This window comes from Trichosurus vulpecula, chromosome 6 (assembly GCF_011100635.1).
Source record: "Trichosurus vulpecula isolate mTriVul1 chromosome 6, mTriVul1.pri, whole genome shotgun sequence".
Classification (NCBI taxonomy): Eukaryota; Metazoa; Chordata; class Mammalia; order Diprotodontia; family Phalangeridae; genus Trichosurus; species Trichosurus vulpecula.
In genome coordinates, this window is record NC_050578.1 from 258,178,705 (window position 1) to 258,193,885 (window position 15,181).

General features: G+C 45.8%; 1 protein-coding gene across 6 annotated transcripts in view; it reads right to left on the minus strand.

Annotated features, from left to right (window-relative positions):
- AMBRA1 (autophagy and beclin 1 regulator 1) overlaps positions 1–15,181 on the minus strand; it is a 186,746-nt gene that overhangs the window by 102,100 nt on the left and 69,465 nt on the right. For 2 of the 6 annotated variants that reach the window (XM_036763012.1, XM_036763009.1), the window contains 2 exons: positions 14,668–14,754; positions 11,079–11,258 (listed from right to left, as the gene is read on the minus strand). The exons of 1 other annotated variant lie outside the window; for it this stretch is intronic. In XM_036763012.1, coding sequence (XP_036618907.1) covers positions 11,079–11,258; positions 14,668–14,754 — 267 coding nt within the window. The remainder of the gene's footprint in view (positions 1–11,078; positions 11,259–14,667; positions 14,755–15,181) is intronic. 3 more of the 6 variants (XM_036763013.1, XM_036763010.1, XM_036763011.1) reach the window with 2 other exon arrangements.

Sequence of the window (15,181 nt, forward strand, 5' to 3'; positions counted from 1 at the left end):
ACAGAAAGTAGAAGGAGGGACCAGGAGAGAAGGGGGAGGTCACAGGGGAAGTGAAAGATACCTCAAACGACTAAAGAAAACCACTGCCAAGCCAATTGACTCATCCAGCTGCTTCTTGAGACAGGGTCTGTTTTCTCATAATTGTATTTTAAAGCCTATTAACAAAATCTGCTGGACAATTTCCTTCTGGACCAGAGTAAAAATTTTAATCTACCTTCCTTTAAGTCTCAAACTTACTAATGAGTAAATGGCTCTGCCAGCAGAATTCAGTGGACCAGCCAGAGAAGTGAGGTCTTCAAGTTCACTGCCTGACAGCTGCCCTTGCCCTAAAGATAGCGTTTTGATGGACGGTTAAAAACCACAAGAAAACAGTTCAATCCTGGAATCAGAAACTCAGATTTCTGGGTGAACAGCCCTGTGCTTCCTTTCACTAATCAGTCAAGGGCAGAATTTTCTGTCTCCAAATAAGAGACGTATATCCAGACCCTGAAGAGATAACCACAACCTTCTGCTTTCTCTTTCTGGGGATAAAAAAAAAGCTGTCATTCTTTCTCTACTTATTCCTAGCAAAGACAAAGAAGGAGCCAAATGACCATCGTCTCTTGCTCTTACGTCTATGTTCTTAGCACGGCATAAATCCTGTAAGATATTTAAAGATGGTCAGCACAGTCCAGAGCAGAAAAGTAAGTTCACTTGAAGGCAGCATCTTAGCTGTACTGATGATTATACACGCAAATCTAAGAAAACATCAATGCCTTTTTGACTCGGCTTCTCCCTCCTTCAGAAAATAAATATTACCAGCAGACTGTGGCTCTTCAGTGCTTTGGGATTCCTGGGGAACACTGCTGCGTAAAAAGAAAGTAATGCTAATGATACCAATTGGCTTGGGCACATGAAAAATCACAGCCTGAAGGCTAAGCCAAGATCTATAAGCAGAGAATAATAAGAAGACAGCAATGAATCAAGGAGACGGAGTTGGCTGGGGGCTGCCCAAAATATCAGCATTTCTCCCTAGGCTTATTTAACGCTTTTACTAATAATGGGGAGGTAGAAGATAAAGGGCATTTTAATTAAATGAACGGAAGATTTCAAATTGGGAAGTGATGAGAACTCTTAAAGAATAAAAAATCACAGAAATAAATCCAAAATGATCAGAAAACTGTGACACACAGCAAACATATACTATAGGAAATAGACACCGAACAGTATAGTGGGAAAAGAGCCTAGAGTTAGAGGGCCTGAGTTCAAATCCCTGCATTGCCTCTCCCTGTATGACCATTTAAACTTCACTGGGCCTCAGTTTTCCTATCTGTAGAACGAAGGGATAGTACTCAATGACTCTTTAGGAATCTTCCAGCTCTAAATCGATGTGGTATAATATAGGTGGGAAGAGTAAATAAAGTCATTCCTAGAAAAATGAATTTTAAAAAAGCTCAAACATCGACTGCTCAGGAAGGACCCTAAATACAACCCTGACAAAGGGAGCCATGCTGCCAATCAATAAGCATTTATTAGTCACTTATTTTGTACCATCGCTAGAGACAGAAGACAAAACACGCCCTGTCCATTTGTGGGGCTTCTATTCTCTCTGGGGAGACAAGTGGTACACAGATAAGTCAATTCAAAAAGATACAAGGCAGAGAACACTAGCCCTTGGGGGGATCAGGAAAGACTGCACACGCGTGTGAGCTGCACTTCTGGGGGCAGGAGAGAGCCTGGGAAAAGGCCCAGATATGACGAGCAATAAACAATAAAGTGATGGTACCACAGACTGGCTGAAGGGGAATGATGTACAGGAAGGCTGGAAGAGCAGGGGGGACCAAGTTGTCAAGGGCATTATATGGCAAAGAAAGCAGTTGCTTTTACTCCTAGGGATAACAGAACCACTGAAGCTGACTGAGGGGGGCAGTGGCATGGTCAAGCCTGTGCTTGACGAAAATTGCTTTGGCAGCTGTTTGGAACACAAGTTGAAGATATGAGACACCTGAGGCAAGGAAACAATGAAGAAACTATTGCAAGAATCTAGGCAAGTCGTGATGAAGTCCTGAGCAAGGGTGGAAGCTCTATGTGTGGAGAGAAGGGGACTGGCCTAAGTAACATTATGGAGGTTGAAACAATACAATTTGGCACTTAACTGGATCTGTGGGGTGAGGGAGATGTCAAGGTTGCCATCCTGGGTAAGGGGAAGAATGGTGGTGCCATCGACAAAAACTGGGAATTTTGGAAGAGGAGTGGATAGGAAATCATGAGCTCTGTTTTGGACATGTTCAGTTGAGATGTCCAGTAAGTAGCTGGTGATCAGTGTGACCAGAACTCTGGAGACAGACTAGGGCTGGACATTCAGATGAGGCATATGCATGCTAATGAAACTCTGGAGAGCTAAGGAGGGTGCCAAGTGAGTGAATGTACAGAGACGGGAGCTACCCAGAGAACATTACCTAGCAGATGCTGAAAGGGGGCTAAAGTGGAAGAAGAAAACCCAAACTGACTAAGTTTTATCACAAAAACCCAACCAGGAAAGTAGGATAAGGATAAGGACTAAGGAAAGGTCAGCAGATGCTATAATTGTAAAATCACTGGCTGGTCTGGCAAGCGCAAGTGATAGAGTCAGAATCCAGGTCGGTCAGTCCTCGAGCATTCATTATGTGTTTACTAGGGGCCAACCACTACATTAAGCATTTGGAATAAGGACAAAGGAGAAAACAGAGGCCTTCAGGGAGCCAACAGTCTGATAGGGCAGACATCAAATCAATCACATTGCTAACAGGATCTATACTGTGTAAATGGGAGACAATCCCTGCGGTGGAGAAGGGCCGGCACTGAGGCTGAGTCTTGAAGGAAGCCAGAGAACTACAAGGTGGAGGTGAAGAAGAATGTACCAGGCATGGGGGACCATCCTATGCAAAGGCTTGGAGGAAGGAGAGAGAGTGCCCATAGATGTGAGAGGAATGGCCAGGAAGATCAGTGAGGCTGGATTCAAGAGCAGCTGGAGGACAACTGAGATTCTACTAGGGTTGAGGAGGGAAGGGCTTTCCATGTCAAGGAGAGGACTTTCCATCTGATTCTGGAGGTACTGGGGAGGGAATGGAGTCTATGGAATAGGGAAGGTGACGCGATCCTACCTGAAATTTAGGAAACCCCCCACAAAGTGAGCAGCTAAGTGGAGGCTGCAATGGGAGGGAGGCCAAGCAGCAGACTCGTGAGGTGCCGGGAGTCAGGCACCAGAGAGAAGCTCACATGTGACACAAGAGCTTTGTGAAGGTGGAGTGAGAGGGAAGCCTCGAGGAGGACACAGCACTGTCAAGGCCGGACGACTGGAGGGATGATGGCAGCCTCAACAGTGACACAAGTCCAGAAGACCTATGGGCCACCCAGCTCAACATTTCTAACAGGCAGCTGGAGACTGGAACCTTGACCTCAGGAGAGCAGTGAGGACTAGATCTGTACCATGAGAGCAGCCGGGCCCTCCAAGTAACTACAGCAGTAAGGGCACCTGTACAGGCTCTGGGGTTGGTAAAGTGCTTCCCAAGTTTCTCATTTGATCCTCAGGACTCTGGGAGCCAGATGCTATTCTCAGCCCCATTTTACAGATGAGCAAACCAGAGCAGGCAGAAGATAAGTGACTCGCTCAGGATCACACACCTAGTCAGCATCTGAGGCTGAATTGGAAGTCAGGTCTTCCTGATTCCTAGCAAGACAATAGAAAGGGAGGTCAGAGTGAAGACCAAAAAGCATGAAGGGACGGGTCAGACGGCACAGAATAGAGGGAAGGGAGCTCTCTGGGCCTTCTGTATCAGATAGCAGACATTTCAGTGCAGGGAAGAAGCAGACAATCAAGCGCCGATAAAGCACCTATTATCCGCTCAGCACTGTGCTAAACTGCTGAGAATACAAACCAAAGTGAACCAGGCCCCTCCCTCAGAGTGCTGGAGTCGAGGGAGCACATGGAGCTGGGCAGAAGAGATACTGACTGATCAGGGCACATGTGGAAAGGGGAGCCGGATGTTGTGAGGAAAGGTAAAAAGGCCAGCAGGGCTAGGACACTAGGACTGGCGCGCTGGAAAACTGCCCACTTGACGAATCCCTCGACAATGTGTTACAAGAGCTCTGGGGAATGAGAGGAAGAAAGTAAGAAAGGCTGAAGACCAGGGAGGGCCTTCCTGATTGGGAAATGCCTAGAGAGACTGTTTGCTGGAGGAAAATGGGGAAGATGAAAGTGCTGGGGCTACATGTGGAGAAGACCAAACAACCTGGGGGGTCAAGGTCACAGTGACAGGAGCCCCTCCCACCTCACAAGAGAAACTTCTTCAGGGAAACACCAGAGAAATCCTCATCAACTGACGAGGCAAGGCTGCTGTAAGCCAGCAGGAGAGAAGCTGGCTGGGTTAGTAATGGCTTTCCTGGGTGTCGAACTGTGCACAGCTCTGATTACCTCTCAGAGGGACGTTTGGGAAGGGGAGGGGAGCAACGATAAAAAAGCCTTTATGAGACAAAAACCTCCCTTCAAACAATCAAGAACCCAAGACAAGTGCTGAGTCCAAGAAGATTCATCTCCAAAACAAGAGAAAACACAGCAGCAGCTCTCCTGCTCAAGGCTTGGGATTAATTGCCTCTGAGAGAGGCTGTAATTTGAAGGAATGAGAAATAAACCTCTGGCTCAGCCCGCTGCCTGTGTCCTGACCAGACAGTCAGGTGCTCACTGCTCCTGGCTGGCAAACAGCTCTAAGCTTGAACCTTTGTAAAAAAACGAGTTAAGTGGAGCAAGAAGCTGAAAAAACCATTATCCTTCTGACAGCACATGGATGAAAATACAGAAAATTAACCCACTCTTAATAAGGAAATTCAGAAAGAAAAAGATCCCCTCCCTGTACACCTACACTTTGTCCAGCCCAGCTCCCAACATCCCCTGGGTCAGGAGTCCTGGCTAATGTTCCCAAACCCAGCCTCAGCCTCCTAACTCGGAGCAGCAGCCATGAGGTGCTCCGGAGCCTGATGAGAGGAAGCTCTCCTAGAACAGAAGAAATTCTTTGTCTGTCTCTGGAGATCAGCCATATTAGGCAGAGAGGATGAAAACTACCATGTCCAGGTCGGTCCCTTCACTTACCACACCCTCTCATTTTATCAGCATGAATTATGCAAGAGTTTAAGCTCTTCTTATGCTCTTCTTATTAAAAAAATCAATTCTCTTTAAGTGATTACTTCCTGAAGGGGGAGTGGGAGAGCTAGTTCTTCTTTTCTTCTATTTCATCCATTCCCCACCTCCTCATTCCATCCCCTCTTTCCCTAAAGAACTATGTTCTTATGGGCTCAGTCCATGAGGGGAAGGTGCTTTAAAGCTGGTAAACAACTGGTAGGAAATCCCTAATGAAAGGATAGGATTCTACACACCAGCTGCTCCTCAACCACTCTCAAGCCAGCTAACTCCAGAGGCACAAGAGGCACCTTTGTCAAAGCACAAGTTTATTTAGCCCCCTACATGTGTTATGCCGTGAGGTAGGTGCTGTTATGATCCCATCTTACGGATGAAGAAACTGAGGCTGAGAGCGGTCCGGTGACTCACTCAGGGTCACAAACCTGCTAAGTGTTGAGGCAGGCTTTGACTCCAGGCCTGGGCTGGACCCCTGGGCTAATGGACCAACAAGGTCCATTAATGCAAATGGTCCACTGATTAACACCATTCGAGAAGCCACTTACTTTTCTTGTGAACTTCCTTAGTTCACCATTAATTCCGGGAAGGGAGTGAGGGATAAAAGAAAATGGCTTTGTCAGGCTCCCCACCTCTTTCCTTCCCCATTAACAAGGCTGGAAAGCTAAATGCTAAGCTTCTAGAAATCACTTCCATAGCGCCACTAGCTGGGAAAAAACAAGCCAGAGAGAAAACGAACAAGGAGCTGTGAGGGCCACAACATCCACAGAAGATGATGCTCTTGAGAAAAGCCTTTGTACTTAAGACTAAACCTAGACAAAAAACTAAATGTGGGTGGGATGGCCCAGAAAGAGGGATGGCAGGGTGTGTCCCTCCCTCCTACTTCAAGCACTGGATTCAAACACCACAGTCACTCAATACATGTGGCTGCCAGGCTGGCTGACTCCAGGTCAGCCTGGCACATCGACGACACTGAAAAGCCTCACCTCTACTTCAGGCTCTCAAGAGCCCCTGCTTTGGGTACTACACGATGAGAGGGAATCCTGATCATTTAGGCAGTTTCTACCTAAAAGTAAGCAGACAGTATTTTGTCCAAAAACTCAGATGGGGCAACTCTGTCCCCTTTCTTAATGGCCAGCCATTTATTTAGCATCAAGTAAGTAGAACATTCTCAGCTTGGAGATTCGGGAGAACAGCACAGGGAGCTGAGGCACACTGCCAGATGCAGATTCTATTAGTTAAGTAGGGATATCCACTCTGTTAGGACCTTTAGCTCTGGGATCAGAAGGCAAGAACATGACTCCTGCCACCTTAAGTTTTAATAATAATCTGAATAAGTTAATAATAATAGCTAGTGTGTATGTATACATATCAATCTTTCTTTTTTTTTTGGGAGGGGGGAAGGCGGGGCAGTTGGGGTTAAGTGACTTGCCCAAGGTCCTCCTAGCTGCCCCCATACATATGTATCTTTACAAACAGTTCATTTTATCATCACAACAAAACTGAGAGCCAGGCGCTGCTGTCTTCATTCCGAAGATGAGGAAACCGAATCAGGCAGCAGCTAAGTTCCCTGCTCCGGATCACATGGCTATTAAGCATCTGAAGTTGGATCTGGACTCAGTTCTCCCTCACTCCAGGCCAGAGAGCTCTCCACTGTATCACCTAGCACCTCATTCAGGAATATTTCTCTTTCTCCCCCATTTCACAGCAGGGGCCAGACCCGCTCACTCCCCTCCGGGCCCTGTTCCGGCTTCTCAACTTCAGAGCGGTCCCCGCCTCTACTTCAAAAGCTTCCTTTGGGTTGTCTTCCCCCATGCATGAGAGTGTTAGTCAAGGACTATCTTTTGGCTTATATCTCTGTCCTCAGCAACCAACATAGTACCTGGCACACAGTAAGAGCTTAATAAATGCTTGTTTCATTCCTTTCTTGAGAATACCTTGTTACAATACCAACAACATACACCCAGGATTTCCGGGTAGGAGAAAAGCAAATACAAATGGTGGGACTGTGGCAAAAAAAGTTAAGATATTACAGTAGACTGAGAAGACTCATCTCTCAGCTGAAAAGGGAGCATTTCTCTCGTGGGAACATATATTGTCTCCAAGCAAAAGTACAAAGCAAAGATCCCACATCAGTCATGTTAATTAATCTAGGACTGCAGCCTAGTGGATAGAGAGCGGGATCTGAAGGTAGGAAGACTTGACTTCAAATCCTGCTTCGGACCGGCTGTATGACCTTGAACAAGTCTCAACCTCAGCTGAGAAAATGAAATAATATTTCTAAAGCCCTGTGCAAATGCTACCGGCCCCATTCTTATTGCCGCGGCTGCCGCTGTTGCCGTTCTCACTGCCATTACTGGCAACTGTTTGCAGAAGTTCGATCTAACTTACAATTATCTGGTGTCTGTGTTGGGATGATAACACCGCCTACCTTTAATGGTGACTCTGTGCATCAAATTAGAAAATCCATACACGCAGCGCTTCCAGCTTTAAAGCGCTGTCTACACCATCGTCACCATCACCACACTAATGGTCGTCACCAATCTGAGAGGCCGCTCAGAAATGGCAAAGACTGAGCCCTTCACCCAGGTTACCCCCTGAAGTGCGGAGCAAAGCTTTCTCCCAGCATGGTACAAGGTTGATTCTGGCTTTATTATTAATGTTGGTGCAGCCAGTATCAAGAGGAACATAAGTAAGAAAGTTACAGTGTCAAATCAAAAAAGGACATAAACTGCTTGTTTCACAGGTCAGTTTCCTCAATTGGGAGTCATGCAACCTGTACCTCGCAGCTCCCCTCCACTCAAAGGGATGACAGAATGAAGAAAGGGCAGAGTGGCCTTAAGCTTTCTGCCCCCCTACGTTCTAGGGCATGAGCGGGGCTTAAGGGAAGAGGGACAACAGTGCCAGCCACAATGCCATCTCCCCCTTCTCTGGAAAGCCTCACAAGATCATAGCTAAGGGTCCACAGAGGAGATCTCCTGAAGCCGATCAAAAACCTGCCTGCGTCAAGATCTCAAGTCCTTGGGCGCTGGCCAGCAATCTTTCTCCTTCTCGCTGCGGATGAGACAAGAGAGATGAATGGCAGGTATTCAGGGCAGGAAAGTACTTTTGCCTACAGATATGGCCACCCATCTAGAGTCCAGGAAGAAAGAGCTTAGCCTGCTGCTGCCCAGCTTCCAAAGTTGGCCTCTTTATCCAAGGGTCTGCTTCCATGTTAGACTTATGAAAGAACTTAACTGTGTTTCTTGCAAGAGACTCTAAAAGGTTTCAGATACTACAGGACTTCAAAAAAGCCAAACACTAAAATCTTGGTTGTTTTTGTTTTTTCACGAGAACTCATTAACTTCTAGTACTTTTCTATTTCAAAGGCAAGGGGAGTTGGGAGACACGGTTTATGAGGTGAGATCTAAGTGAGGTGGAGCGGGCAGGAAAGGGGTAAAAGAATGACCCAAGAGCTAGTGAGCGGGATGGAGCACGGGAGGGAGGCAGCTTTAAAAAATTAAGGGAAACAAAGTCAGGGATGTGATACTATACTCTGATCGGCAGCTCCTAGGAGGATTATGGGAAAAGAAAAAAGCTCAGGGGTACTGTTCTGAGACACACGCCATGCTGTGCCACAGTTTTAGAAGCCTCTCAGCCTCCTCCCGCACAGCCCCCATTACACCTCCCTCTGGGGAGCCTCTAAAAGGCTTCCAGAGAAGAGCAGCTGACAACAGAGGGGGTAATACTCAGTGTTCACTGGTCTAAACAAGGAGAAGAGCTGTGCATAGTGAACCGGTATCAACCAGCCAGCACCCTTCTTCGGAAGACCTGGACTCGTAGTGTGCTGCACAGTGACTAATACAAAGGAGCTATTAAAAACAAGATTACAGCCCTCATCAGCCTAGGGAAAGCAAGCACTCATGGGGAGAGATTCAGGACAGGCATTAGGGAAACTAGCATTTTCCTGTTAACCAAGAAGAAACAAAAAGAAGGCCCCAAGAAAAAATACGAGAAAGCAGTATTAGAGCTGCGCTCTGGTTCTGCTGAAGCAAGAAAGAAGACAGAGCAGAGGTGGGTTGTAGGGAGCAAGGGGAGGAAGCTGTCTGGCAAAGGGAAATGGTGGGGAAGGAAGGGCAAAGGGAGGAGGTGGCAACAGGAGCGGGGGAGGGGGGAAAGGTGGGGAGAATATTTTAGAAGAATATTTTAAGTTAAATACAGAACTCTATTGTGAAGGACAAGTCACGAGGCAAGGTACAGCTCAAAGGCACGGGCTCTGCACTTTCACCATCAGGAGAAGGTAACTCAACAACTAAAGGCAGCCGGGGAGGAGGGCCTGGTAATCCCCAGTATTAATTCCAACTTCCTCCGGAGCAGAGGGGGAAAAACACACACAAGCTTCTCACAGGCACCAAGTTGTGGCAAGCTCGGCGGGTCTGATAGAGCTGTTTCCTTGAATGGACTTCACTACTTAAAAAATACTATCTACAGGGGAACACTCTTGCCTATAGGTACTTGCTTGGCTGGCGAATGGAGAGAGTTGCCTGCCCTTCTCTGCCAACAGAGCCATTGCCAAATGTCCCCAAGGATGGATGGGAGGGAAGAATGGCTCCTCCAGGGCTCTGATTCTTTAGATCCCCTCAAAGAGCTGCCTAACAGACTCCCACCCACCCCACCCCAGCTGCTTCGGGAATCCCACTGTCATTCCTACATCTCTCACCCTTATTTATATTTTATACAAACAGGGTCACAATGAAAGGGAGAGAGGCTTCCAATTGTACAATTAGTAGAGCATGAAATTCCACAGAATAAAATTTCATAAAGACTGTCTTGACCCCTTTATCTTCCCCAGCAAAGGGATTTCTCATCTACATCACAGAGTTAAGTTCTCAGAGGGTTCCCAAGGAGTGCGGAAGGTATTCTTGAACCCTCTATAACCTGCCCCAACTCCTATGAGAAAAGGAAAGAAGGAACAAAGCAAAAAGATGGTACTCCATTCCCAATTCTACCAGATACAAATGAAAAGTATGGGAAGAAAAGCCTAATGTAAGGAAAGAAGAGGAATATTTTTCTGGGACCATCCTTTCCTCCTATCATTTTCCTAGCAGCAGATCCTAAGAGAGGAAAAGAGGAAAATAGCTCAGATATTCTGCCTTATCTCTCATTCTGGATAATGCTTTAAGACTACCTGAATAAGAGGAATGAAAACAAAGATCAAATATCCAACTTAGAAGCAGCCAGGAAAGCTGACTTTCAGGAATGATGAATGGAGGGAAAAGTCAGGAGCAGCAAGACAAAGAATGGAAAACAGAAGAGCGTGGCCTTCTGGCTCAGCCACTCTGCAAAGACTGGAAGAGGGAGAGGGAGCTCTCCACGATTAAATTCCCTAAGACACTGGCCAACCTTCCAAGGCTTTCTTGAGGGCAGGAGTTGAAGAAAGTCTAGGCAAGATAAAGAGAACCTTCAAGGGTGGATCTGATGAAGGCTGCCAGGGCACAAGAGCCTCCTCCTGGAGAGGGGCAGTGGCCCTTTCTTTTCTCTCTATCTCAGTCAAGTTGGGAAGAAAGATGTGCCCAAGCAATGCTAAGTGAGCTAATCAGAAACCTTTCCAAAGTCAATGGACACGTGGAGGATGGAAGATGGAAATCCTGTTCCAAACCCCAGATATCTTTCTCTCAATCTGTTCTTTGTCCAATCAGTTAGCTCTTGACACCAGCTACAGTTAAGGTGGCACTCCAACTTCCCGGGGCAGGAGACATCTAACTGTGTCAATGAAAAAAGTACTGAAGGCAGGCTAGCAACACTGTCCCCCATCCCACTTACAAACTGAACGAGGGGATTGAAGTAAAACCCGAGAATAAGAATGAGCTATCATGCCTGAATAGTGGTAACTTGGAAGAGACCATAGGACAGGATGGGGGTGGGGAAGAAAGCAGTCCAGGTATGTACTTACTCAAAGTCCTCAAACTCCAAGTCGTTTCCCTCTACTGATGGGCCTTGGTTGTCTGAGGAAGAAGAGGAGGTGGAAGAACGGAGACGGTTCTGTTGGTAGCGCATGGAGCGCTGGCGAATACTGTCTCTTCGAGAAAGATATTGGATCATCCTCTGGGCGTAGTACGCAGCAGGAGATAACCTGGGAAAGGGAGATGGACAGATACAAACTAGCACTAAGGACAGCTCCAGCTCTTCCACTGCCACCTGCCCTGCAGAAGCTGCCTCCAAAGACCCCTAGGGTGAAGGCTCTCCCGGTCCCTCACAAGGTCTCCAGCTTCTATTCAGAGGTCACAGACCACATCTGCTGCCAGAGCTACCCAAATAGGGAGCTAAAGGACAACCATTTCTTCTTTGCCAAACTTGCAAAGGTTTTCCAACCATCTAGCCAACCTCAGATATTTCTTTCTCTTTAGAGTCATCACCCCAGAACTGGTTACTGATTATCCAAAGTGGTCTGAGAGTCAAAGGACAGAAAGACTTCCTTGTTCCTTGCAGTCACAACACCAGGATCAGGGAGGAGAGGAAGGGCACTAAGGAACAATGACAGTGAATTAGATGACAGCCAATTCTTCTCTCCTTCTTCAAGATCTTTCCCAGGAAATAACTATTTTGCTCATGGGTTTTTCATCATGTGACCTGGTGCTGTTCTTCAAACTGTGACCCTCCCTACTGCCCGTCTTTCCTTGTACCTCTTCTCTACGCACAATCACTCACTTAGCCACACCTTCTAGGGTTGGAGATCTGGGTTACCTATAGTGAGTGAGGGAGAAGGGAAAGAAAAATATTTTAAATGATAGCATCAAAGGACACTATGAGAAATCTCCAATTCTAAAAGCGTCTATGTAGTCACTTGAAAATTAAGAGAAAAGGACGTGCAAAGGCACTTGTAGCCCTCACAGTATTTCACAGCTTGGATTCAGTCTATGGGAAAATCCTTGCGGAAAACATGGACTTGGCCAAAGGAATCTCAGAAAAACTTGGTGGTAGGTTTGAATGTGGCTCAGAAATGTCTCTGTCGCTGAGGGAATTATCTACCTGGACAATAATCAGATGAATTTTTTCCAGCAGGGAGGGCTGACAACCTCTAGAAATGGAAAGTTCACATCCATAGAATAATATGGTGCATTTGGCACTTTGGGATCCAAATTGCCTTTGGACAACAGGTAGGGAGAGAGCGCACAGATCTATCGACCAAGAAGGTCAAATGATAAGAGATGCTGCTTACAACTTTGTTAATTCCCTGGGGAGCCTAATTCCATGCCATCTGCAGCAAGAAACCAGAGAATCCTGAGCTTCTCAAGAGAAAAGAGCTGAGACGCCATTGTTCCTACCTACCACAAGTTATTCAGAATTCTGTATTCAGGAACCATTTTGGAATCTCTCAGCTCAGAGGATGGAAAAGAAAGAAGCAGGAATCAGCTTTGGAAGTAGCAGGAAAGAACTAAATGCTTTTAAAAGATCTGCCTCCCAACAGTTCCTGGGGATAGCTTCCCATTATTCAAAGTCTCACCTCAACTATTATGCAAATAAATAAGCAATAACAAAGCTTACCCGAAATTACTTTAGAGCTGTTTTACTCAGAACCTACTGTGTGTTAAGAGCTCTCTAGACTACTAATGAATGAATGAATGAAAAAGCATTTGTTAAGTGCTTATCACGTGCCAGGCACTGTGCTAAGTGCTAGGGATACAAACTCAAGAAAGAAAGTTAGCCTAAGAAACCTTGCAGCAGGGGTAGAAAATTCTTCACAAAATAAGAAAGCAAGTAAATTCTATCATTACTTTTAGGGCCTATGAAAGGAAGCAGGGAGTTCAAAATGCTGAGAAAGTGGCACCCAAGGCCTTTAACTTGAACCTCATCTATTTGTTAAAGCTTTAACATCAGAGAAGGAAGAAATTAAAACATCTTGCGATGAGTTGATACCACCCCCAAGAATTTAAACATGAAAAAACTGCAATGTACTCAGAGCTGAAATTTCAATGTTTACTTAGATCCTCAATTTTTTATTTGAGGACTCAAGGGTAAAGATCTTATTTATCCTCAAGGACAAAATATCAGTTACTTGCTTCTCTAAGGCATTAACAATCTTTGCCGGAGGAAAAGAGGGTAATTCAGGATCTTTTTCCATAGGACTTTGTCCAGTCAAACATCTCATCATTAATGGAGATAGATGGGCCTGGGGATGGCCTGAGAGATTGTTCTAGAGACTAGAAAGATCACCAACTTAAAGTTCTCTCTCTCTAACTATACGACTCACCTTAAAAACTCATTTTCCCTCTTCTAGGGCTAATAGCTTTCAAATATCAGAAACTCACTCCTCCCCTTCCTGTTTCAATTATCACCTATAGTATACATCTTTAGTCACTGACCCAGACAGCATCAGATAAATCTGATTTTTTTTCTTATTTCTGGAAAGAGGATTTTACTCTGACAGAAATATTTGAGGGTCACTATACCAGTTATCACAGAGATGGAGTATTCTGGCCCCAGACATTAAAGTCCACAAGACTAATACTTCAGTATCAAAGTCATCTTGAAATGGCATCATCTGTACTTGATAATCTTCCAGGTAAATCAACAATTTTGTCCAAAGTAAAACTTTCCCTTCTCTATGACTCACATTTCTAATCTTCGCAGTCTCCTATATAATTCTCCCCATCATTTCTGGTCTAGCAAATGGCCCAATTTATTGGATCTTTGAATTTAATGAAAGCTTAATTTTCTCTTCCTTTCAGAACATTAACAGAACTGACAAGCATACTCCATGTGTCTTAGAGACTGCTCTACAACTTTAATGTTTTGCTTAGTAACATGTATTTATTTATCTTTAGGAATTAGTTCCAGGGAAGATCCTGAGTCGAGCCCATCTCAATTTTTTTTTCAAAAGAACTATCTGAACACCTAGTGATTACAGAAGAAGCAAGAGTTTTACCAAAGCTCTGGCCTGCTTTCACTACAACCTTCTTCCCTCTCCTCCTCCTCCTCCAAAGAAAACTCGCTAAGATGTAACAACTAACTGAACCTGTTGGCCATCCTACGATTTTGTGGCCGGACTTCACAAATGACTGCCTATCTCTTTCTGACTTAAGAATCTCTCCATGAAACTGACAATGCTGTGTTTTACCAAGTAAATTTCTGTCTAAAAGTGCTGTCACTCCGACCAGCAGCAGAGCACCACGTGATTCTGTCCGTCACAGACGGCATGCAGCCTTGCTTCTGAACTCTTCAGGCCCTCCCTGACATCACCTCGACCAGAGATGATTTTGCTGCTCATTATCTTGTAGAAAGAGCTCCCATACAAGGCAAGCACTATCTGCCCACACTGTATGCCTGCTGAGGGTCCGTTCACTTACCTGCTGTCTATGATTTACTTCCCAGGCACGTGAACCACCTCTATTAAAGCTGAAAGTGATGCGTCAAAGAGCTGCAGGGTAAGCTACATCCAAGGGGAGCCAAGGTGGCCCTGCACACCGCTCAGCAGGGCCTGCCTTCTGCAGGGGCGGCTCAGAGGATCTACTCCCTCCCACCTGACAGCGCTCGGGCCTTACCTCGCAGGGTCTGGATAAATGGGGTGTTCCCGGGATCCTGCTCCATCATAACGGGATAATGAAATGAGGGAAGACTCCAGCAGCCTCCTAACAGAGATTAAAAACAGAAGGCAGTCCCTGTCAAACACCAACTCAGAGGTCATACATTAGGTAAAAGAGTGGGAGGGACAAATCAAAGTCCTGTTCCTGTTGTTTTCCCAGATGTCATTGGCATATCAGATGCCACACCCCATGTCTAAGTTAAACGTTCAGGGATACATGTCCACTAAAATGAAGAACTCAGATCCTTGCCCCAAAGTTCCCAAATGAGGTTCACAGCCACAGGAATCCTCTTCAGTACTGTTCAGGAGCCACCTTTTCACAGACACCACTTCATTCCTTTACAAAACTACCCAGGCAGTAGGCATGGGTTTGGAACTCAAACAGAGGGCCTGTGCAGAGTGCTAATTCAGGTCCACTCATTCCAAGAAATATACCCTTCTGCTCCTCCTGTCCTACTGAGTCCCACATGCTA